General features: G+C 37.8%; 1 protein-coding gene across 2 annotated transcripts in view; it reads right to left on the bottom strand.

Moving 5' to 3' along the window:
* Positions 1-27,835, bottom strand: part of camk1b (calcium/calmodulin-dependent protein kinase Ib) — a 126,194-nt gene that overhangs the window by 76,796 nt on the left and 21,563 nt on the right. For both annotated transcript variants that reach the window (XM_079844684.1, XM_079844683.1), the window contains exon 2: positions 22,295-22,405. In XM_079844684.1, the coding sequence (XP_079700810.1) occupies positions 22,295-22,380 (86 nt within the window). In that variant the 5' untranslated portion in view covers positions 22,381-22,405. The remainder of the gene's footprint in view (positions 1-22,294; positions 22,406-27,835) is intronic.

The raw sequence follows: 27,835 nt of genomic DNA on the forward strand, positions 1-27,835 counted from the left end.
TACAGTCCAAGGAGGGAATTACTGCATACACATGCTATAAATCAGACACAAGTTTGCTTGTGCATTGATTCTTAACCATGTTAACTGATGAACTAGAGGTTGAACTGATTTCTAAACACCAAACATTGTACCAAACATGTATTTTTTTATATTTGCTAGAAATATTTATATTTTCATTAAATATTTGGATTTCTTTAACAAATGGGCTGTTTTACGGTTCATAACGCAAAAGAATAATCCATTTTTATTTTTAGCAAGATTTTATATTTGCAAAAAAATTATATTTTTTTAAATTTATTTTTCATTAATGGCACTTTTTTATATAATTGTTTTATTCAAATATTAAATGTTTTTGTATTTTAACGTATTGTAGTATTTATTCATATTTTGAATTATCTTTTATGTTTATATTTTCAGTTTTAGTCATTTTGTTATGTGCTGCTGTCATTTTTATTAGTTTTTGTTTATTAAAATATTTCTATTTAGCCTTAATTTATTTTCATTTCAGTTTTTTTATTTCAGTTAGTTGCAAAGGTAACATTACTAAGTTTAAGTTTTTGTCTAATATTTATTTTATTTCAGCTTTATTTCAGTTAGTACTGACAAATTGATTAATCCCATCTAACATAAATGTTTTTGTGAGTATATATATATATATATATATATATATATATATATATATATATATATATATATATATATATAAATACTGTATATATATATATATAGATACACATATTCACACACACACATATATATATATATATATATATATATATATATATATATATATATATATATATATATATATATATATATATATATATATATATATATATACATATTAGGGGTGGCACGGTTCACAAAACCCACGGTTCGGTTCGTATCACGGTTTTAGGGTCACGGTTTTCGGTTCTGTACGGTTCTTGTTGTTGTTGTTTTCTAATCGTTAACACTCCAGAAATTTACTTCAGCATATGGTATATATGGCTTAATCATCCACAATTTAGGATACAGTTTTAAAAATTGTTATATCAAGTTGTTTCCTAACTGGCTGTCTACCTAGTCTGACACATTGGCGTAACATTTTTCATGTTAATCATATCAATTTTGATCAGAACCATACACTGTGGCTTTAATTCAGCTGACCTGATGAACACATTTCACCATGAAGTGTCCCGTGTGTTTCACAATCACCATATGACATCCAGCGCTGTGAAAAAATAACAACACTGCCAGAAGTTTCTGCCCAAACTTAAAAGGCATGTTTAAATTATTAGAACTAGAAGCATATCTTAACTTTTAAATGTTACATTTATCATGTGAACTTATATACAACATATGCATGTGTGTATGAGACATCAAAGCACGAGACAGACAGGGGTCGGAGGAGAACACCGGAAAATGTGACAGAATGGACTATATTTGCCTGTATTTGCAATCCACGAGCCGAGGTTCAGCTGCGCGACTCGCGAGAGTGTGTGTATGCGCAACGGGCACGCGCGGCGCGGCTCCCGCTCTCCTCCTGCACTGCTAGCGCATCCTCCAACTCTGGGCAGCGGCCTTCCTTATCTCTCCCACTTTCATTTCTACATGTGACGTGACCTGCAACACTTCACTTTTACTTTACTGTATGTCCACACACACCTCTTATTTCGCGCGAAAAGCACACCCACTGTCTGAGGTAACATACGGGCACGAGGATACATTGCGCATGCGCGAACCGTGCGACGCACACACTCCGAACCGAGACAAGCAAACCGAACGTTTCGGTTTTTTTCCATGTACCGTGCCACCCCTAATACATACACACACACACACACACACACACACACACACACATATTATAAACAAAAACTTATGCTAGATGCAATTAATCGCGATTAATCGACTTGGCAGCACTCATTTCAATTAATGAAAACATTTTTAACAGTTTTAGTTAACAATAACAACATTATTTACAAAAAGAAAATTTGCAACAAGATGGAAATTAAACAGCTGTAATGTAACTTTAATTCATAAACACACCTTGGTTGGAAATTGGTTAAATAAGATTTTAAGGTTTGTACGCTATTCACTATAGCATAGAGATGCTTAGGGAACATCTAAGCAGATAAACGTTACGTTTTGTCTCTATCCTAGACTCTTTGAAAGCATAACACTAAAGGACAGCTGGCGTAATCTCATCAAAAGTGGTCAGAAAATCCAGAAGAACAATGTTGTGAAATGCTATAGTTGTCTATCTTTTTCCCTTAGGTCATTGTGATAGTGTCGCTATACATTTCTGCCACACAGATGATGAGAACAGTTCCACTAGACATGCGATTCACAGAAGAGCACTTATAATGTGGTCGATCAGGGTCACACCCACAAACATGCACAAACAGCAGCACTGATTGATCTCCTGGGATATTTTTGTTTCCAAAACAGGACTTGCGACCTCACACCTGGCCGTCGGCCGAGCCCGGAGGACAGCCTGCAGACATGCGAGTAGTGATTCCTTGCAAAGCCTGAGGTATTTTACTTAAAGGGTTAGTTCACCCCAAAATAAAAATAATGTAATTTATTCCTAACCCTCATGCAGTTCCACACCCGTAAGATCTCCGTTCATCTTCGGAACACAAATGAAGATATTTTTGTTGAAATCCGATGGCTCAGTGAGGCCTGCATAGCCAGCAATGACATTTCCTCTCTCAAGATCCATTAATGTACTAAAAACATCAGTTCATGTGAGTACAGTGGTTGAATATTAATATTATAAAGCGACGAGAATATTTTTGGTGCGCCAAAAAAACGAAATAACGACTTATATAGTGATAACCAATTTCAAAACACTGCTTCATGAAGCTTTAGAGTGTTATGAATCAGCGTATCGATTCAGCGGTTCGGATTAGGACTGGGTATTGACACAAATTTTGCAATTCGATTCGATTTTGATTCACAAGATTGCAATTCGATTCGATTTCGATTCCGATTATTCAATATAGATTATTTTTGGATAAAGCCTATATTTTCTCAAGGAAAACAAATCTCTAAAAGGATAAGTTCAGCCCAAAATGAAAATTTCCTGATCATTTACTCACCCTCATCTCATCTAAGATGTTCATGTCTTTCTTTCTTCAGTCGAAAAGAAATTATGTTTTTGAAGCAAACATTCCAGGATTTTTCATCATATATTGCTTTTCAATTGCAACCAAAATGCTGAAGGTCCAAATCAATGCCGTGTCAAAGCGCTTCGATGGGCTTCAGAGGCTCTGCTCGATCACAGCTGAGGAATAGGTTCTTATCTAGCAAAACGGTTGGCCATTTTCAAAAATAAAAATTAAAATGAATATACCTAAATTGTTCATCTTGCGCAGATCTGCGATATGCTAAGCATGACGTAATCACGGCGGAAAGGTCACGCTAGACGTAGGCAGAAGTACCGCCCCCGAGTTTACAAAGCGCTCGTGTGAAGACTAATACAAACGCCATTAATCAAAAACACTCAATTTTCAACTTCAAAATTGTCCAATATCGTTGTTTTACCCTTTTTTTTGTTGCTAAAGGGCGTTTGTATTAGTCTTCACACAAGTGCTTTGTAAACACGGGGACGGTACTTCTGCCTACATCTAGCGTGACCTTTCCGACGTGATTGCGCAATTCTTAGCACCTCGCAGAGCAGCGCAAGATGAACAATTTAGGTTAAAAAGTATATATATATATTTTTTTTTTAAATGGCCGATGGTTTCGCTAGATAAGACCCTATTCCTTGTCTGGGATTGCGCAGAGCCTCTGAAGCCCTTTCTTTTAAACTGCAGTGATTTGGACCTTCAGCATTTTGGTTGCAATTAAAGTCCATTGTGTGGAGAAAAATCCTGAAATGTTTACTCCAAAAAACGTAATTTCTTTTTGACTGAAGAAAGAAAGACATGAACATCTTGAATGGCACTGGGGTGAGTAAATTATCAGGAAATTTTCATTTTGGGGAGAACTAATCCTTTAACTAATGCTGTAAACTTTGGGAATTAACTGATTTGTATACAAACACTTAAATTAGACTCAATTATGTTTTCTTTTTTTATAACAACGTTATATGAAATATAAACATTTAAATGGTGGCTATCATAAAAACTTGCCAGATTTATTCAAACGTGCTTTAAATATTGAAATACATTAAAAAGTATAATGCATATGTATGCTCCTCTCTAGAGTAAAATTGTTTTTGAATTTCGTAATAAAATGGACGTAATTTGAAATCTGAAACTTTGTTTCATATCAATAGTAACAAAGCACAAAGATTATTACGAATTATTGGATGGGAGGTGCGCTACAATGCTCCATTCATTCATCAATTGAAAACAGGATGACTAATCGATTCTTGGGATTTAAGAATAGATATCGGTTCGTAAAATCGAGAAACCAATATTTTTTACCCAGCCCTAATCCGAATCATGATTCAACACGCTGATTCATAACGCTCCAAAGCTTCATGCAACAGTGTTTTGAAATCGGTTATCACTATATAAGTCGTTATTTAGTTTTTTTGGCACACCAAAAATATTCTTGTCGCTTTATTATATTAATATTGAACCACTGTACTCACATGAACTGATGTTTTTAGTACATTAATGGATCTTGAGAGAGGAAATGCCATTGCTGGCTATGCAGGCCTCACTGAGCCATCGGATTTCAACTAAAATATCTATAATATTTGTGTTCCGAAGATGAACGGAGATCTTACAGGTGTGGAACAGCATGAGGGTGAGGATTAAATGACATTTTCATTTTTGGGTGAACTAACCCTTTAAGACCAAGGCTTTCAAAACCCTCTACTAATCTCAAAAATATTCAGAATTTTTCACATTTTCAGGTTTTTGTCAATCAATAATTTTTTTATTATAAAAAGTAACTTTACTATTCAAAATAAAGTCACAATGAGCTAGACGTATTTATACAACAGGCACATTTATTTTCAAAAAACTAGCGAGCTACCTTGCTAGCAGTCTATTGTCTACATCAGCAGCCTTTTAAGCCAACATACTAAGGAGCCATTCACACAGAATGAGTTTTTGTATTGCACTGTATTATGTAAATATTAGGGATGCACCGATAGGATTTTTTGGGGCCGATGCTGATACCGATTTTAACAAACAATTATTGGCCGATACCGATATTTGTCACTTGCCCTCTTAATTGAAATGTTGTCATTAAAATAGATAGTGTTTTGATCATGTTTTAAATCAGCAAAGTTAAAAAAGAAAAACATACATTAACTTATAGCCTACAAGCTAGTTTATTGCTGCATTATCAAATAATTTCTAATGAACTGGATCCATTTAACATTCAGCATGCCAACATAAATAATAAATACAACAGAACAAGATACATATGAAATAAACAGTGCTTTTAAGGTAGGTTTAACAGTTTCCAGGTACAGAAATTATGTAAACAAATGTTAAATAACACTGCATATTCTTCACTGTATAAAATTAAATACATATATTATTATTTCATTGCAGTAGCCGACACATCACTGGGCCTCTGGGGCGTTATATCACTACACATCCAAATTTGATTGGATGATGACACAAGTCAGTCAAAGTTATAATCAAATGGAAAATGGCCGCTTCAACGGAAGGCTAACTATACCATAGATATACATAATAAAGGCTAGATGTCTCGTCCACGCTGCTGGCCAATGGAGGTCGACGTCCGCACCTGGCGGCCATCTTGTCACAGTCAGCTCGCTCACTCGTAACATTGTGTTTTAATGGTGCATGTACTTTTTAAATAACTCAATTTTCTACCGATTTTCAAAAGGCTTGGTCTGTTATAAATATCAGATATGTAGTTATGACACTGCATACTTATGAATAATTATTATTAATAATTTGTTCAACCATCCATAAATATAGCCACGTTAATAACGTTTGTAAGAAACCAAACCATTTGTAAATCCGTCAAGATTTCAGTGAGATAAGAGTATTTGTGTTCGTACAGATCACTCGCCTTACATCAGGGCTGCGTTCAGCCCTGACAAAACGTTGCAAAACGTTTTTTAAACGGAAACGGTGCAGCGTTGAACACCTTGTTCTGATGACGCAAGAGTTGTAACTATGGCAGCTGAGAAGGCCATTCTTTGTGTTCTTTTTGAGGAATTTTCGGAGCCTGATGAAATCGATATAAATACGTGTTTAATACAGCAAAATACATGCAATCACTCATCCCAAACATCCCAATCCCATTTATTAAATTTTTTATCTCCTGGTAATCAATTCTAATTTAAATAATTTTATTTCTAGTTCTTACTTTTTTAATAGCTTGTATTTTCTTTCTCATTTTATGTCAAGCACTTATACCATATATGGAATTTGGTATATAAATAAACTTGCCTTGCAGTGAAGCTAAAGATATAAATAAATACATCATCATGTTGACTATATATATTACTATATTACTATAAACTCTTACGACAATCATGTCTTCTAATACATTCAATTGTTGCGGATACATACTGAGCTGCAGCGGACACATTTGTAAACAACTTTACTTGGACCCATTGTGCGAGCTGTCTCTTTAATACCGCGTGGTTTATATACATGTTGCAGCTGATTGGGCTAACATATTTGACACACCCACCAAACGAGAGAAAACGCATCTCAAACCCGTTGCACACCGTTACACACCGTTTCCAGGAAACATGACGTTCAACCGGAAACCGTAGCAAAATGTTGTGCACCGGTTTGAGCTTTGAACGTGCCGCAGGTACCACAGAGCCCTGCCTGTGACAAGATGGCCGCCGGTGATGACATCTAGCCTTTATTATGTATATCTGTGAACTATACTACTAGTACAGGTCCACGGAGCTGTGATAAGTTTAGATTTGTGACATATGGAAAACACAGCTCAGCCACACACAAAAAAAAAATATATATATATATTTTGGAAATATAATTGTAAAGTACTGAAATAAACAGTAATTGAATTTAGACACGTTCAGACACACATTACATTTAATTTAATTATTGAAAAATATATATTTTTTTTAATTGACAGGGCTTTAAAATGACCAGCGAACTGGTGAGTGACACTGTTTGATATACTCGCCAACGGCATTTTTTACTCACATTTGATGCTTGGCGAGTGTTCATTTTAGGCAAGCAATGGCATATGTAAGAAGCAGATGCATATGTAAAATAACGCGATCATTAACATTCCTGTGAAAGTATGTCTTCATCGAAAGCTCCTCACCTTCATGATTTTATCAGCTAGTGCCAGATGGTCACACCTGATAGAGGAAATGAGCGAGGGGCTGATGATGCAATGATTGATGAAGCAGATTAGTAAACCGGGGTGGGTTGGTGGATGCGGAGAGACAAGCGACAGCAATCAGGAGATTAACCTTTCATTCCAGGCATAATCGCTGCCGAAGACACACCTCGATTCCACTCGTGCGTGTGAACGGCTGGAAAGCTGAGAGTGTGTTTGTGGGTGTACATGCGTGAAAATGTGTGTGTGTGTGCACAAGGATTGGTGATTGAATAATAAATGCACAGGGACACCTCATGGTGTTTACCAGCCTGGTAGAAACACCTGCTCCCCCCCCCCCCCACACACACACACACAAACACACTTTCAGTTAACACTCGCACCTCCACTGACACATAACAAACAATTAAAACCCAGACAGTCCAATCTGTTTTTTTGTGTGTGTTTTTTTTAAGTTAAATAACAAAGTGTCTATGCCACACAATCGAAGATCTCTCTTTACACAGAAAAACAAACATCAACCTTCAATGTCAAATTAGCGGTAAGCATGTGGCTTTCACTTTAAATATTTGCACAGCCAACCAAACTGCTCCGACAACACTTTGGATGACACGCCATGCTCATCCCGCCGTGGGTTAAAGCAACACTCACAACAGTCCGTAACTGCATCTGCTAATGAGCAGCAAATGGAAATTCAACATGCCCTAGTGTGCTTCACATCAATGAAAGGGAAACCATTAAATCGCTATGGCAACTCAGCAGTGATTGGTTCAGCTCAGTGCCTATTCTGAGGGATTATGGGTTCTTCATAATCAAATCATGTACCTGGAGGAAACGGTGGATATCCCAGAACCGAAACATTCTGCTGTTAAACAGGATAATGTTACATAGCAAACAAAGTGAAAACAAGAATCATTATTACTATTGCTCATAGCTTGTGGGGATTTGAACAAACCCAGATCTGACACGGCGTGTAGCTTATCCCACACGAACAACACCTCAAATTGTGGCTTATTGAATTTATAACATATTCATCACAGAAAATTTGAGTATAATTACATTATATTAGTCTAGATCAGCATTGTTATTTTCTTAACTAAAACTGAAACTTAAAAATGATTTGTGTTAATTGAAATCAAATCAAAAATAAATATTGTTATAACAAAATAAATATTCATTAAAAAACGTAAAAAGTAGAAATGTTGCCAAGGCCAATTAACTGAAATGAAATAAGCTACTAAAATTGCTCAAACTAAAACTGATATACATGCAATTTAAAGTTAATTATAAAAAATAAAAAAAAATAAAAATGAACAAAATGAAATAAGCACATTATAACTATAACTAAATTAAAATACTAAAATAACACTGGTCTACAGTGTTCAGAAACTTTTTTTCGTGGAATCTTAAAAGCATGCAAAAAATAGAAATTTGCTTTTCCTTGTCTGCTGAAGACTTTCTTGTGCAGACGATAAACACTTAATAATAATAATATTAAAGGGGTACTTCAGCGCTGGGAAGATGAATGTGTATTTAAAATGGGTCATTTATGTAGTCGAAATGTGAAATTATTTTTGAATTTGGTGCCTTCTAGACTGAGAAAAGACAGAAAATGTATTTCTGTCTCATGTGGATAAAAGACAACAACTCCCAGAATGCACTTGCTTCGCTGCCCTACGAGGCCACTCCCAAAGCCACGGCTACTGGTTATCACTTGCCCACCACAGCACCACCCCCACCGTCGTTTGGATTTTCATAGTAATACAATCATTTCGTTCAGTTAGAAATTAAAAACTGAACGTGTCTTTTCAATAAAGTGTGAGTGAGCTGAATGAAACGGCAACCTCCCGCATTTTCTCTTGAAGCCAATACGGAAGTGACATAAACTGCAATTCATCGACTGGCCACTAGAGACAGGCTCCAGAAGGAGCAGAATCTCATTTAGCCTCATGTTAAAATGCCCAACTTTACAGCAGAAGAACACGTTTACCGCCTGGTACAAATTGTGGTTTTGGTCTATACGGCTAATTTTGCTCTTCATGACGACTGTGAGGGGGGTGAATTTTTTTTATAACTCATTTGTTTACATTATATAAAGCATTAAAGTTATGCATAATTAAGGGCGTGGCCTCTACGAGTGACAGGTGGATAGCCATTTATCTGCTGTCTGTTAGTCATCGCGTGACTTCGGCTCCGCTCACGTCCCCCCTTTTTGCCCATTTTCTATTATCCGGGAGTGACGAGCGAAAACGCGCTGCCAAGATGGCAACGGCCAGCTCGTCCATACTTTATGCTTCAAAACTGCTCTTCAGAATCCTATGGGTGACGTCACGGACACTACGGCCATATTTTTTACAGTCAATGGCACAGAAGCAGCAGGCGGCAGTCATTTACGACGCGTGTCCAGTCTGATGTGTTTTCTGATCATGCCTATGGAAGCTTAACTTTCATAGGAATTCATTGATAAGTTGAAACACTCACTGTGCTCTGTACCGCCCAGTTATTAATGTCCGAGCGGCAGCGGCCGTGCGCATTTACATTCTGTGAGTGAGATCCTCCCCTTTGGGCGGGTTGATAACATGTGGAACTAGCTCCTTCTCTTGGCTGTAGTCTCTAGCCTCTGGCCAAAAAATCCTCCGATGACGCAAAATGACGACATTTGCATCATCAGAGGATTTTTTCCAGAAATAAAATGCATAATTCTCTCGTCTCAGGGGGATATGAGGGGTGAAAGCACGATCATTCGAATATACTACCAGGTTTCTTCTACTGATACAATGCTTAATGCTAATCGCTGAAGTAACCCTTTAACAAAATAGCAATAAATACTATAGGCGATTTGATAACCAAACACTTATATCACGATATGAGTCATTTTATTTCACGATAATGATGTTTATCACGATCAGTTAATCGTTAATTAATTACTAGTTACTAATTACATCTTCAATAGTGTAATTAGATTGCTGTACAAATTACTCTATCCTAAAAGTATTTAATTACTTACTACTAATTACTTTCTAAATCCCATATCGACCTCGACTAGTTAAGTGATTCAAGGATGGAAACGACTCTTTTAATTCATTTAAATAAATAATATAAAAATTATTAACTGACCAAAGTTTAACAAATGTGAGGAGGATACATAAAAACATGCATTTTAAAGTTATACTTTAAAAGTTGATGTTAATTCCACTATTGTATTATATAATTGTTCTACAGTCTGTATTTAGTTAAATTACATCAGAAGTAACTGTAATTAAATTACAGAAAAAAATAAGAGTAATCCCATACTTTACTTTTTCAAGGGAAAAGTCTTTAAATTACAGTAACTAATTACTTAGTAACTAGTTACACCCAACACTGATCACAATATAGTTATTTTTGCTTTACATAAGGTTTTTATGATATCAAAAAAATTTTATACCATTGAAACGTGCTTTTGATGGTTAAACTTTGTGACTAACCTAGGGTCCATTCTTCATTCCTTGATTTGACAGATCCCAGATCTTTTATTCCTGATAACTGATCCCTGGCTAATTTGGTTCTTCAAATGAATTTGCGGATTGGATTAAAATATCTGGATTAAGTTGTCTAAGATTACTGCACGTTCTTAGTACTTTATAAAGTAAAGTGGAAAAAGTGTTGAAAGTGCCTCTTGCCGTTCAAAATGCTTAAGCTACTTCTGACGAGCGTAACTAGTGTAAGCATTTTGAACTGCAGAGGCACTTTCAACACTTTTTCCACGGAAGGCGATCGGCTTGAACTTTACTTTATAAAGTTTTAAATATGGATATTTCTCTTAAAAACGAATCGATTGGCTTCAGAAGGCCTTTATTAACCCTCCAGAGCCACGTGGAGCAGTTATTTGACGGAAAGATGCATTTTTTATGGACTTCAAAAACAGAGCAACAATTTCTGCTATAATAAAGCTTGGAAGAGCCCAGACTTTTTTTAATATAACACTGATTTTATTCGTCTGAAAGAAGAATGTCATATACACCTAGGATGACTTGAGGGTGAGTAAATCATGGGCTACTTTTTGATTTTTGGCTGAACTATCCCTTTAAATCGAATATTTATAGGACTCTTTCATTGAACGATCAATTTTCACAAGGGTCTAATTGATTTCTGACATTGGACAGCAGCTGAATGGACCTCCATGAACGTTTGTAAGACATCTGAGCACACTTCACTGTGCACTGTAGATCTGGTGATAAACAGGCGACCTCCTGCTGTGCCCCGGTGTGACTTTTTACGGCTGGGAGAATGAGTCCCAGTCGTGTTATTGGAAGCAGGGCCATATGTCTTCCTGAGAAACCCCAAATGCAGACTTGCTTGTCCAGAGGCGCATAAAGCTAAGCAGGTCTCGCACAACTATGCTGACCCGACAGAAATTTGTCAAACTGCTGGCCGTCCTGTGCTCTCACTGTCTATCAATCACTGAAATGAGAGTATGAGAGAGCACGAGGTCAGTGGCAAAAGCAGAAGCGGGCACAGGCGATCCATACTCCCAATTGATTTTAGATTATTCCAGTGCTTTCAAATCGCTCACAAACCGCCAGCCCCCGCGAAGCATGCTGGGAAGTGTCATAGTTCTCAGTGCCACCAAATAAGGTTGGGCATGTGATCTGTTGTGGAACAGAAACACATGCTAGAAAAAAAAAACACTAACAAAGACAAATACATTAGGCTAACTTACAGGGCATGATATTGATGGTAAGTGACTAGATTTACAATTTCGGCTCGTTTGGCAATAAAGCAGGTGGAAAAAATCATTTATAGATTACTATAGAGACACTATAGGGCTGTTGCCAATCAAATTAAATAATTTACACTTAAAAATGTTATGAGATTGTTTTAAACATTTTTTGATTATAGAAATAAGAAATGTTGGAAAGAATGTTTAAACATGAAACTAAACCATCAGTAGGTGGCGTAGGTGACGGTCTTAATGAGTGAGTCATTGAGTCGATTCGTTCAAACGGCTGATTCATTCAAGAATGAGGCAGTCGTTAACGAATGGCGATTCATTCAAAACGCTGAATCATTAAGTAACACACTATTGCTGTGAGATGTGTTATGCTGCATTCACACAAAACGCGCATAGAGCGTCAAAATCGTGTCTACCGCGTCTAGTTGGACACTTGAACATTTTGAATCCATTCGCGCGTGCGTCCACAGCAAATTGGGGAAATATGTCATAAAACACCACTCTGCCTCTTTTCCTTTTCATTAAACATATATATTAAAACATTAATAGCCACACAAATGTGGTCCAGGCAACTCCTATATTATCTTCACTGCATGTATATTTAAATATCCTTAAAAAAATAAAGTCATGAAACTTCTCTTTGCCCTCAGTCAAAACGATTTGGCAGACAACAAATTATAGATTCATGACACCAAAGATCGGCCGTTAGATCCACACACGACGAACCACTACAGGACATCAGAGCCAGCGGCAGACGTCAGAAGGACTGGCCGAGGAAAGGCTGCTCTCGCCGGGGTTAATGAGCGCTGAGCGCCGCTGATCGCCTGGATCTCACAACTCCAAAAATGCAAGATTCTTTTTTTTTAAATAGGTGCTCTCTTTATAAATAAACCACAGATTTGAGCTTTAAACAACTACATTCTCACCTGAAAAAGTCTTAAAACTACATTTTGTGACACAGTAGTATTTTTAAATTATGCAGGGTTTCTCATCACGTCACTTTACCACGTGACAGCAGCAAGCAGGCTCCTGATTGGTTAACGCGGCGCGAATTGACGCCAAAGTTCAAATTTTTCAACTCGGGCATCAGACGCGAATTAGCTTCAAACGCATGAATGCACAAAAAGCACCACTCGCACGTAACGCACAAGTCGCTCAATTTGCGTCCAAAACGCGTCTATCGCGCCGCAGGACCTCCAGATGCGCGTCTACGCGCCTTTCCATTGACTTAACATTGAAATCACTCGCCCCTGACGCTCTATTCGCGTTTGGTGTGAACGCAGCATTATGGTTCTGCTGTGATCTTTGTTTGGAACTATTTTCGCTGCTGAAATAGAACAAATGCAGTCAATATTGGATCTAAAATGTAAGAGACTTGATGTTAATGAATTGTTTATGATGGTATTTAGGAAAACAGCACTCTTGGTCGTGTGATGGTGTTTAACTGTATCATATGTTATAAATATAAAAACTCCACAATTTGTCATTTTAACCATGTATGTTAACTGTAGTTTTCAACTGTGATGATAAGAAATCTTTTTTTGAGCAGCAAATCAGCATATCAGAATGATTTCTGAAGGATCACATGACACTGAAGACTGGAGTAATGATGCTGAAAATTCAGCTTTGATCCCAGGAATAAAGTACATTTAAAAATATATTCAAATAATAAATAGCTATATATTGCAATATTTTAAATTGTAATAATATTTCACAATAGTACAGTATTTTTCATCAAATAAATGCAGCCTTTGTTGAGTACAAGAGACTTAAAATTTAAATAATCTTAAAAACCCCAAACTATTGAATGGTAGTGAAATGAATTTAAGTATGTTCCACCTGTTTTATTGTCAAAAGCCATTGCTAAGGATCAGAATATCATAAAGACAATGAATTGGACTCTTTTTGACCCAGAAGACCATATAGAAACCACCAAAAATACCATAGCATTGGCTCCCACCACCCATTCTATTTTAGCCTGTTATAGAAATATGTGTCCTGCACAGCATCCTTTTACATAAAAATGCTGTGTGAATAAATATTTTGATTAGTCGTACAAAAATCTGCCAACCCTACTCTACCCTATTAACCAAAAATAACTCTGGCTACTGGCCAGCGGCACTCTCTTAGTTAACACAAAACTGCTTCAGTCACAGTTTTATTTCCCATTCCCACCTTCTATTTTGGAAGATCGATTTAAAATCTTTATTTTTAGGTTTTTCAGGTTTTCTTATTGAAACCAGGAACAAATTGGCAAAAGAAAAGAAAGCATTGTAAAAATGTAAAAGGTAAAAATGTAAAATAGAGATCACTTTTCATTCTAATATGCTGATTTGCTGCTCAAGAAACATTTCTTATTATCAATGTTGAAAACAGTTGTGCTGCTTAATATTTTTTAAAACCGGGACACTACCAAGTTAAAAAAGAAAAGAAATGAATACATTTATTCAGCAAGAACACATTCATTGATCAAAAGTGCACTGTGTAATCTTACAAAACATTTCTATTTAAAATAAATGCTGTTCTTTTCAATAATTTATATATAAACCGATCAGGCATAACATTATGACAGGTGAAGTGAATAACACTGATTATCTCTTCATCACGGCACCTGTTGATATATTAGGCAGCCAGTGAACATTTTGTCCTCAAAGTTGCTGTGTTAGAAGCAGGAAAAATGGGCAAGCGTAAAGGATTTGAGCAAGTTTGACAAGGGCCAAATTGTGATGGCTAGACGACTGGGTCAGAGCATCTCCAAAACTGCAGCTCTTGTGAGTATGGGGCGGCATAGCCGCAGACCAGTCAGGGTGCCCATGCTGACCCCTGTCCACCGCCGAAAGCACCAACAGTGGGCACGTGAGTATCAGAACTGGACCACGGAGCAATGGAAGAAGGTGGCCTGGTCTGATGAATCATGTTTTCATGTTTGGGCAATGTTCTGCTGGGAAACCTTGGGTCCTGCCATCCATGTGGATGTTACTTTGACACGTACCACCTACCTAAACATTGTTGCAGACCATGTACACCCTTTCATGGAAAGGGTATTCCCTGGTGGCTGTGGCTCTTTCAGCAGATAATGCGCCTGTCACAAAGCAAAAATGGTTCAGGAATGGTATGAGGAGCACAACAGCGAGTTTGAGGTGTTGACTTGGCCTCCAAATTCCCCAGATCTCAATCCAATCGAGCATCTGTGGGATGTGCTGAACAAACAAGTCCGATCCATGGAGGCCAAACCTCGCAAATTACATAACTTAAAGGATCTGCTGCTAACAACTTGGTGCCAGATACCACAGCACACCTTCAGGGGTCTAGTGGAGTCCATGCCTCGACGGCTCAGGGCTGTTTTGGCAGCAAAAGGAGGACCAACACAATATAAGGAGGTCATAATGTTATGCCTGACAACAAATATATTAAGCAACAAAACTGTTCAACATTGATAATAATAAGAAATGTTTTTTAGAATGATTTCTGAAGGATCATGTGACACTGAAGACTGGAGTAATGATGCTAAAAATCCAGCTTTGATTACAAAAATAAATTATATTTTAAAATATATTCAAGTTTTTTTTAATTGTAATAATATTTCACAACATTACTATTTTACAACCTATTTTAATAAATGCAGCCTTGATGATGATAAGAGACTTCTTTAAAAACAACAATTAAAATTAAAAGGAAAAAACATCAAGCACTGAAAGACAAGAATCTGTTTTGTGACAGTAGGAGAAACTGTATTCAGGAACTTTGAAAAACACACATGCACACTGAAACTGCCGTGACACAAATGTAAGCCTAATGTACATTTGCTAAGCATTGCAATTATGTATACTTTACTGAAGATTACCCAACCCTCTTAATGATGTCCTCAGAAAACAGTTCTGTTTAATCTGAAAGAGTGTCCACAGGAGTCACTTAGTCAAACATTTACTAAAGGAAGTCATTATGGTGTTGATAAACCGAGTTTGTGGAATAACTCCATGAGAGCTGGGGCACGAGGGATTGGGCGGGGGTGAAGAAGCATGACAGTTTTCAGCGCTGCGTACATCAACAACCGTTAAAACAACATGGAACAAACAGCGTCCACCCAAAAGCTAAATACACTGTCTGTTGCTCTTGGATACAAGCAGAGCAAACAAACAAGGCTTTCATGAGAATCAGAATACATCAGGAAAACCGTACCATATCTGAAATATATCTGTAACGTATTCTATGACAACGGAAACATGCGTAGGGCCATTCAAGACCAGAATCGAGTCCTCAAATAAAAGCACAACAACAGATGTGGAGAAGAAACCACAAAGATATCAGAACTATTTCTAGCATATTGATATGCCGTTGTTAAGGTGTTAATATGGGTGGTTGATAGGGGGTTCTGGGGGATTGCTTGCTTACTGACCAACTGATATCTAATATTATACTCTCTCAATTTGGCTCTGATTCCTCCTTCAGTGCTAAGGTTCATGCCAATGATGACAAATATAACTAAAGTTTTAACACTCTTTCTACATTTATGAGAATATAGATGTCCATACCACAACTCTGGATTAGGGATCGACCGATATGGATTTTTTAGTGCCGATGCCGATACCCAATTTTTTTCATCAGCCTTAGCCGATGACCGATACGGGCTGCCGATGTTCTTGAGCCGATATTTGGAGCCGATACTGCTTTTGCTCCCTTAATTTACATCATAAAAATGACACAATGATCATGATGATAACAATTAAAAATGTACAATTTAAAAAAGGAACATTTATTGAACTAAAAAAAACACTATTTAACAAATAGTAAAAACAGGTGAGGTAGAACAAGAAAAAAAAGAGTTCAGTGGTGAAAAAATTCTGAAAATAAATATTTAAGCATAAATAAAATAATTACACTATTGCACACAGTATCAACAAGCAAGCAGCATAATAAAGTGCACACTGACTGTACTATACTTCATTTTAAAACTATTTACAACCTAGTCATTTAATGGTTACACTCTAAAAAATGCTAGGTTAAAAATAACCCAAGTTGGGTTGAATATGGACTAACCCAGCAATTGGTTGTTTTGACCCAGTGGTTGGGTTAAATGTTTGCTTAAAACAACCCAATTGATGGGTTAGTCCATTTTCAACCCAACTTGGGTTATTTTTAAACCAGCATTTTTAAGAGTGTAGGTGCACTTAACTTAATCTCTTGTAGAGCAACACTAGCGGTAATTCAGGAAAAAATCTCCCAATGCTCCACGTGAAACTTCAGTCTTTCAACCTTTTACCATCGTGTCAATTCTCAATTGATTTTGATTAATATGTGCGAGGGAGGGAGAGCAAGACAGTTTGAAGACGGTGAGAGCTGCCTGTGGACGCCTGTCTGTAAATAATGCAGGGAAAAAAATATCGGCGAATGCAGCAGCCTTATATCGGCTGACGCCGATACGTAAAAATCGCAAATATCTGCCCGATATATCGGCCGGCCGATATATCGGTCTAACACTACTATGGATGCACCCGATACCATTTTTTCAGAACAGATCCGATACCAAAAATTATCAGCCGATACCAATCCGATACCAGCGATACCTCAGTGTGTTGAACTGATAATCACTCTTTTGTGTGTTAAACACAATCTACTAAATCCAGACTAGGGATCCAAATTATCGATTAATTCATTAATCGATAGTTGATTGACCTTATCGATCGATTAACGATTAACTGATAAGCGGCTATTTTCCTGAGAATGTACATTTCTCACGGAATCAATAGTGTCTTTAACATTAAAAAGCAAAATATTGCTTATATACTGAATAAAAATGCATGTTATATTGCTCAATTGATGTTTTATTGTAACAGTTGGGATACGGTACAGATAATGGCATTTATGTAGTTTAACTAAATAAATTATGCACAGAAAATTTCAATACATAAAAAATGATTGTGCACTGGCTCACCTGTTGCATGTGAAACATTAAACAACATAAAATACATTTTTTATAAAAATCTATATGGGTAGGCTTAGCCTACACTATATTAAGCCTACATATAATAATCTATCTTGTAAATTACTTATATGAAAAACATTAGCAGCAGCACTTATAATCCCCCTTGGTCTGAGAAAGTTTTCTGTAGTCAGTGCCGTCCAACAATCCGTCGTCAGAACCTCATTAGCCGCGGCTAACTGTGTTTTTAGCTCAGCCTTCTTGTTTTTGTAGCGTGCTTCTAAGTGGGTAGTTATGGTCGCTCGAGAAGGGATATTATATCCTGGCTCCATGAAGTGTATTAACTCCCGAAATCCCTTACTATCAGTGGTGCTAACTGGCATCATATCTTTTTCGATCATGCCGCAAATCCTCTGAGTAATGCCCTCTGCTTTCCTGTGGTCACATACTCGCCTTCCCACCACAGCAGCGATTGTAGGTTCTGAAGACGACAGACTTTCTCCCTGCAACACGGCTGTATGCAAGTTAAGAAGGTGGTATCTTAGTGAACCCATAGCTGTTGTACTTAATCGTAGTACCGCAAAGTTTACAATGGGCGTCTTTGTCATCATTAATTAATTTGAAATGCTCCCACACTCCACTCCGTTTTGACCGCCTCATGTTTGTGTCGGGTCTATCGCCGCCCGCGAGAATCTCGTGTCACGTTCCCAATGTTCAATTAACCAACAATTAATTTAATCGAGTAAATTCTTGTCGACAATTAATCGATAATCGATTAACCGTTTACATCCCTAATCCAGACAACTTCATTATAAAGAAAAACAACTAATTAAAATTGAGCCTTTTCTTTTAACAGTTTAACATTTCAGTTACCGTGCGTGTGAAGAACAATACAATCTCTAGTCCAGTGTTGTGATCTAACAGACACCCGGTAGAAAGTACCCACCGCTAGCCTAGCTTAGCACAAAGACTGGAGGTAAACGGCCATACCATGGGAGCAGCAGGCACAATGATATTACGCAGCGCCTGAAACTAGGCTAACTTCCGTCAACATAACCAACATGACAACCTGCTTGCTAGGGACTATTTTCAGGCGCTGTGTAATATCATTGCGCCACTGCACTAGTTCCTTGACTATTACGCAGGAATGAGAGTATAGTTCCTAGCCATATCGGTCTAGAAAATCTCAACTTTTAATTTTCCGTCGGTCTTAGCACACGATGTAACTATACACATCACAACATGTAAAGAAGAAAATGTTGGTGTTATTTTGTCACTTATTGAGCAGTAGGCTAGCTGGAGCCATTTACCTCCAGTCTTTGTGCTAAGCTAGGCTAGCGGTGGGTGCGTCAGTCAGAGTTATGGCATGCACAGAGATGAGAATGGTATGTATGGTCTTATCTAACTCTGGGGGATACAGTGAATAAGCTAAAGTCCCAAAAAGTTGGTGTGTTCCTTTAAGATGATGCTAGCTGTGATTTAGAGCATATTAGCTGGTTTAGCTGGCCAACTGTCAATAGCATTACCATGTTCATAAATTCAGCTTAACCACCTTGGTTTATTGCTGGTCTTAAATGGCCAACCAGCTTGATCCAGATGGTAATAAGTTGGATTTTACAGCAGGCTTATATGACTCCACGCCAAAGGAAATGGCTTTGGTTTTTCAAAAGATGCATCAACTTACATTTCCTGAGTCTCTCACTTACTCAATGAATCAATAGCGGTTTTAGTGAAGCACATTAACAGTTTGACATCATATCGACATGTTCTCCAGTTTATGAACTAGATTTTATGAGGCTGGCTGAGTATGTTTAGAGAGTTTGTTTAGGTTGATGAGGTTTGAAGAGGAGCTGTGTAACATCCCTCAGAGCGGTGAGCGTCCGCTGCAGCACAAAGTCAAACATGGGGAAAGCCTAAGGAAATTCAGCAGAGCATCACGACTGGACAAAATGCCCCCGAAATCTTTTCCACTAGACTGAACATCGAGGCTCTCGATCCTTACACATTTACTCGCCGGATTATTAATAGAAAATAAAAACTTTGTTTCCATAGCAACAGTTATAGTCTATATGGAAAGTGTCTCCTCCTGTTGCCAAGACAACCAACCCACGATGAGCTCGCAGTTGAACGATGTAGAGAGCTGTTGATCTATCCCCAAACAAGCCTGGACAACATACAAAACTGACCTTAACAATAGAGTTTAGCCAATATTGAAATCTTGAGACTTGAGAAAGAGAATCTTATTGAGATTTGCAGTATTATCATAGATTTTAACATGTGTTCCGATTGAATTCTGGGACAGTTTAAAACATAATGGCCTGGTTTCACAGACAGGACTTAGATTAAGTCAGGGTTTGTTCTTAGTTTATTTAAGACATTGAAGTAGCTATTATAAACGTGCATTTTAGTCTAGGACAAGGAAAAAGCCTTGTCTGGGAAACTGGGTGAATGTCTTTCTGCATTCTCATTAAACCTACAGTAAGAGCAGAGAAAACCAGACCCTCCTAAAACTCTAGTTAAATAAATGAAAGCACAGTTTCCCCCTCTCTCTGTCCGTCCTAAACTGTTACTGCAGACATGATGTCACTGAAGATTCCATTAACACTGCAGTGTGCACTGAATCCAGGCCTGGGATATGGGCCCATGGAGTTTTCCCACTCTTGACACTGTGTGAGCAGAGACCAAAGTTCATCTCACACACCTAAAATCTATAGCCCCAACAATAGCCTCCTTTAAACTGGCTCTGAGTAAAACATGTGGAAGTGTTTAATGAGGGTTTGGAATTTAGAATTGGTTCCTGTTCAGAAAATGGTTAATGGTTCCTGACAGTGTTTTGGGAGCAGTGCTGTACTGCTACTGAATCTACAGTGCTACAGCAAAACAAATTACGTAGAGTTTGAATTGAATGTGATGAGAAAGGGAAAACAAATTGAACAAATTACTCCTGTGAGCCGGTTCTATGAGCCATTTCAAATGCTTCCTGCCTCACCGCAATTCTTTATTTCATCAAGTCAAACTTGTTGACTTGTTGTTGCCAGTTAAATACACATCTAGACAATAGCATAGTTTTTTTTTTTAGTAGTTAGCCCCTAATATGTGGGATGAAGGGTTTCTTCAAAGGGGCTAAACAAGTTTATTAAAAGGTTAGTTCACCCAAAAATGAAATTTCTGTCATCAATTACTCGCCCTCATGTCGTTCCAAACCCGTAAGACTTTCGTTCATCTTCGGAACACAAATTTTTGATGAAATCTGAGAGATTTCTGAGAGATTAACTTAAAAAGTTCCTAAAAAGATCATAAAGCTAATCCTTTTTAATTGAGCAGTTTAGTTCAAATTCTCTGAAGTGACTCGACCGCTTTATATGATGAACAGATTGAATTTAGGCTTTTATTCACATATAAACATACATCAACGCACACATCAGTTGTGATAAACGGAAGCTCAAGCATGTTCGCTTGACGTGCGAGAACCAGTGAGGTTTATTCTCGTGTTACTCAAACGTGCTGCGTAACACAAGAATGAACCTCATTGGTTCTTGCGGAAGCTCAAACGTGCTGCATAACACAAGAATGAACCTCATTGGTTCTTGAGGAAGCTCAAATGTGCTGCTTAACACGAGAATTAACCTCATTGGTTCTTGAGGAAGTTCAAGCGCTCTGCGTAACACGAGAATGAACCTCATTGGTTCTTGAGGAAGCTCAAACACTCTGCGTTACACGAGAATGAACCTCATTGGTTCTTAAGGAAGCTCAAACGTGCTGCATAACATGGGAATAAACCCCATTGGTTCTTGAGGAAGCTAAAAAATTCTGCGTAACATAAGAATGAACCTCATTGGTTCTTGAGGAAGCTCAAACGCTCTGCGTAACACGAGAATGAACCTCATTGGTTCTTGCTGAAGCTCAAACGTGCTGCGTAACATGAGAATGAAACTGCAATCGCAATCGATGTGTAAATAGAAAGGGTGTATCGTTACACCCCTAATTTATAGCATTTTATCTTTATCTCTAAAATAATGTTCGTCAAGGTTTCTTTTGAAACAAAAAGCCTGCTTTTGCTACTGCACCTTTAAGACTTCTATTTGCAAATGATCTCTGTTATGACAGCTAATTTCCACGTATACTCTGATTCGTCAGGGTGGGCCAAGTCCCTAAATACTGAATGTTCCCTATTAAAAGTCCATTAAAAGCTTGACTTTCTAAGCAAACATCATGACCATGCACTTGGAATCAAAGAGAAGTGCCCACATAGGTCGACACAAAAACATCCTCAGCACAAAATTGCAGCATAATTCACTATAGACAAGTATGATTAACGTCAGGAAGAAAGGACAGCCATCAGCTGAAATGCAAACATCAGCGGCATCTTTGTAGCAGCCGAGTTGGAAGTAAAATGTTCTTATACTTACGTTCCCAAAACCTCTTTGAAGTCATAGATTTCCTTGATGCTCGATGTTTTCTTTTTCCAAGAGTGTCCATCCTCTCCCAATGGCATTTTGCTGCGGTCAATGATGGAAAGACTGAGAGAGGAAAAGGAAACCATTCCGTTACTATACAATAAAGGCTACGCAGAACATCCCTACAGATATTTAGGGAAATTAGCCTGACACGAACTGATCTTCAGCTGAATCTTCAGGCTTATTGTGTGGTATAATAAAAAGTGTCACATGAAGACACATGATGTGCCTTTAATGAATTAAGATCTTTTACTATGTGTAAATTGTTATTGTCATCGTGTCACAGCAAGTTCTCCCCGGCTGTCTGTTTTACCTTGAGCATTTCAAAGCAAGAGGTCTGACAACTACACACTTGCAATATCTGAACTATCAGCCAAGCCTGTTTCGTTTAGCTCAGGCTTCAATAAGACATGAGAGTGTAAAGTGAGTCAGCCGCAGTTACTTAAAGAATCTTGCAACGCCTGTTTGTCCACATGGGTATATCTTCACACAGAGAGAATGTGCTTTTTATAGGTTGCTAATTTGTACTTACAAAGACAATTAGCAAAGTTTGTTGCTTAGCTAGATAAAGAGTGGTGAAAATCTTATGAATTATTAAGTCTTACATATTGTGTCTTTATTTAAGACTTAAAGGATTACTAGTTCACTTCAAAATAAACATTTCCTGATAATTTACTCACCCCCAACTCATCCAAGATGTTCATGTCTTTCTTTCTTCAGTCGGAGAGGAAGTACATTTTTTGAGGAAAACATTCCAGGATTTTTCCACATATAATGCACTTCAATGGCAACCAACGGTTGAAGGTCCAAATCAATGCAGTTTCAAAGGAAGGTCTTCAGAAGCTCTGAGCGATCCCAGACGAGGAATAGGTTCTTATCTAGCAAAACGATCGGCCATTTAAAAAAAAAAAAAAACCTTTTAACCTCCAATGCTCAACCTCGGTGTTGGGATTAATGGAGGAGAACCTGAGAGTTTTTTGGCACTGGGTCGGTACTTCCACCTACGCCGTGATGACGTTATACGTCGTGAAAAATCACAACACCGAAGTCGAACGTTTGAGGTTAAAATGTATATATATATTTCACGAGTTCACACATACATATAATTTATAGAGAGTACATTTAAATGCTTATTAGGCGTGCTGTCCAGGGGGTGTAGACTGGGTAAACCCAGCCTGATCTGCCGCCAATTTGATTTCGTCCAGCAACTCAGTCTGGAAACCTGTACATTAATTTCTACTGCTTCTGTTACACTTTTGCGGGAACCAATCACAAACTGGCTTATCCACCTTATCCAGAGAAGGGATGGATCGATGCCCGTTGATCACGCCTCTTGTGGTCTGATTGGTTGAAGGACTATCCAATTGCATACAGAGTCTTTTAATTTATGCTCGTTTATCACACCTCTTGTGCAGTAGAAAATACATAGCAGACTCCCCAGACCAATGTTCAATCTTAAATTGAGCTTGGTCTGGTGATAGCCAGACTACGGGGGCTTGGAATTAGCTTGGAATTTGTCCCGAACCCAGAGTACGTAAGTGGTTAGAACTAAAAGTGTGGAGAATGGGTGGTGGAGGGATAACTGTCAACAAACTGTGTATATATACCTCTTACTGTTGATTAGCTGAGTGCTCTCCGCGTGTGTCAATTATCTGAACGTGCTCCTCCCGAACCTTGTTAATAAAACATAATTTTTTAATGACCGACGATTTCGCTAGATAAGACCCTATCCTCGTTTGGGATCGTGCAGAGCCTCTGAAGCCCTTCCTTAGAAACTGGACCTTTAACCGTTGGTTGCCATTGAAGACCATTATATGGAGAAAAATCCTGGAATGTTTTCCTCCAAAAAACGTACTTTCTTTTCGACTGAAGAAAGAAAGACATGAACATCTTGGATGAGATTTTCATTTTGAAGTGAACTAATCCTTTAACATAAGTTATTTAACTTACCTTCTCTATACCTGATCAAAGCTTCCACCAGAACGAAAAAAGGCTTTTTCCATGTCAGTATTTGCCTCATTTACTATAATTAAGCAATAAGGAATGAGAAGCTTTGCTATACTTTGAATATATTAATTGCTAAAGGGCCCTGTTAGGGGCCATTGATACAGAAAACATTTTGCGTTAAGAAAAACACGAGACGCAAGGCAGTGGAATGAAAAAACGCAAGGTCTAGACTCTAGTCACGTTTTATAAAAGTAGATTTTTTCGACCCAGTTCGATGCTGGATTTGCAGATTGTTTGATACTGAAACATGGAGCTAGCCTGACAAGCCAGACCCACATCAAGATGTTGGGTCTGGGAACTCACCATTGGCTGGACTCAATCCGAGGGGCGGGATAAACGTTAAACGGGTCATTATGTTAAACCCGCCCACCGACTGTATACACGATGTGATTGGCCTGACCAGAGTTTGGTTTTTCCAGCTCGCAATTCAACGGAGAGTTGCTAGACTACCCTGGCAGCCGCTAGGGTGCGTCTAGATTTCTAGGCTAAGGGAGCGGTCCCAGCGATAAAAGACCCTGGTCATGAGTCAGAACCGCAGGCGGTGATTGAAACTGCATCAAATGTCTGTGTTTTGTTGGCAAACGGCGCGTAAGTGCATATAATGTATACAACACAAACGTATAGTGAATCTTTAGCTCCGCCTACTGCACGCCTCCAGAAGCTCGACTGTTTTCGGAAAGGATTGGTACAGCGCATCTGTCTTTTGTAAATATGATCAAACTAAAGACTAAATGACCCATTTAATGGACACGTGCACGGGGCAGCCATTGTAAGCCCACAAGAGCGTAAGTACATATGAAGTGTGCCATTTGGGACAGAGCCATTCACGACCAAAAGTATCAATTTATAAACATTTTTAAATATCAATCAAAATTAAATTATAACTATATAATCATTCACCATTAAATATCAGTAGATCGTTTAATTGTTAATTTCCTTTCATTTTATATTTAGATAACCATTAAATTGCCATCATCGAACACTCACCTAAAGTTAATCTTACACTAAAATGTAATCTTTAGTAAACCTCAAAAATGCATTTCTGGTGCTTAAATTCACTTGTAACAACTGATTTGAGTTTATTCTATAGTTTTATAATTTGACATTTTTCAAATGCAATTACACAAAATAGTCTATACTAGGGGTTGGACAAAAAAATAGATATATGCCGATTTATCGCGATATTTCCTGCCGCGAGACGTTATCGATACTCTGGCACAAAGTATCAATATTTTTTTATACATACAGACAGGGGCACCGCTAGCAATTTTGGGCCCTATGAAAGAATATGAGTTTCTTCCCCTCCTGCACCAAACTATAATGCGAGCTCGCTCATTCCACTCAGGGCCGCTATCACCCAGAATGGCCATTGTGACATGCTGGTTCGAAAATATGCTAAATAAGTAAGGCTGCCACCGACTTAAGTTTTTTCTACTAGACTAGTAGTTGTTCAGCCATTAGTCGACTAAGCACTTTTTTAATTACAATTAATTTAATTACATAAATATATATACTGGAGAGAATTCTAAACCATAGCCTAATTAGCGTTTAAGTAATATATTAGCCTATTCCGCACCGGCAAAAGTAATGATTGTGAATGTGTCAAAAATAGCAAGGAGACATTTTAATTGTTTATTAATAGGTAAACTAGTGTTTTCTGTCAGTGTCAGCTGCAAATATAAAATTGAAGATGCTGACTCGTCATCTCCGCGATAGCCAAGAGACAAATGCACATTTCATACAGATTACATGATCAGAGAGTGGCCTACATCTTTTCATTTTTAATGGCTTCGATTACATGACATTTCAAGCTTTCTATTGACATATTTCTCATGTGTGTGAGGCAAGTAGCCTATACGCTGAGTTTCGGTTCATTTATGAGACGCACTCCAGTTCACACGCAATTCAAGTGAACGCTCCTGCGCCTCAATATATTGTCTGCAATATGTGCTTATTATTTATTAAATCCAGGCAACTGGTTGATATAACATTGAATAAAATTAAGATACGATTTACCCCAAACGAAATTCACTTTAAAGAAAAGCTTTCTACAAAACAAAACTTAATGAAGTGGTCAAAATCATTTCTGAACCACTCCAGGTCTTCCGACATTGCGCATCTTATGACGTGTCCTATCTTACTCTTGCTGTTCACTTTTCATAATCAACATTACATAAAAAAATAACATAATATTTAAACGTAAATATGAAACTAAATACCTTTTTTTTTAAATGGCTACAACAAGTTTAGTAGCCAGAGCAACTCTTTGGTCAACATTTATACATTACTACTAGCATTAAATTACGACTAATATAAATTTGAGATTAGGGGTGCACCGATCCGATATTAGGATCGGATATCGGCCGCGATACTGACAAAATAGCTGGATCGGGGATCGGAAAAATTAACAGATCCACAAGCCGATCCAGGTGTTTTTTTCCGTCGCAGCAGAACCGACGTCATTCGTCAGCTTCACGTGTGTCGCATGCTAGAAGGGAGCGAGCCAGAGAGTCGGCTGTGTGGAGGAGATATTTCACGCTTGCCACGCCAACTAGTTCGTCGCTGTTTCGAGGGTATTACTGCATTTTTTTGACGGCCAAAGCCTAATTTGATGAGTTATTGTGATTTACGAGTGATGTAGAACAGATGCTGCGCTTGTGACTGAGTGACAGAGACCGATCTGAGAGCTCCTCCCCCGCGCGCGCTCTCTGGGTCTTCAAAATAATCAGTGTTCGCTCTCATATTTCACATATTAATCCAAATCAAAAGCTCGGAAGACCGAAACCATGTTGCACGTGACACATTCGGACAATTTTGTCCTTGAATTATCACTGGGTGTGAATTGCGCTCAAAAAACATTGACTCTTCTCTGACCAGCTGACATAAAGCATACTTTCAATAAGCGGGAGACAAATTATATCCAGTTATGAAGTGTTTTCTGTGTGTTGACATCTTTCGCGATGTTCTAACAGACGGGATTCGCACACAACGCGTCTGCTAATGTCCGATTCGTGACCTAATGACTCCTTTGAACCGAATCATTTTAACGACTGGCCAGAACAACTGATCTGTCCAACACTGAACTCATGAACTCAGTTTATTAATTTACTCAGAACGCATCTGAAATGAGAACACAAGTGTGCTTACCCATTTTAGCAAGAGTGGGTAGTAAGAATTATTTTTAATTATCAACAGTATTTCAGCTTATTTCTGTTGACAATGTGTAGTAAAATAAAAAGGCCTAGCCTACAATCATTTAATCTGGAGTGAGGTGAAACCAGAACAAAGTTGTTATTAGCTTGCTGAAAATTTTTATTAAATTGCATATGGCAGAAAATTAGACTATTTGTTAATTTGTAATGCTACTTTTTAATATTGATATGATTATATACCAAAACAATTATCTGTAGTGTAAAAAATGTTTGGTAACTGTCAGATTACTATTGTATGTTTGACCAATACACTGTTTTTTGTTTCCACTGCTAC

The sequence above is a fragment of the Gobio gobio genome, assembly GCF_949357685.1.
Source record: "Gobio gobio genome assembly, chromosome: 19".
Classification (NCBI taxonomy): Eukaryota; Metazoa; Chordata; class Actinopteri; order Cypriniformes; family Gobionidae; genus Gobio; species Gobio gobio.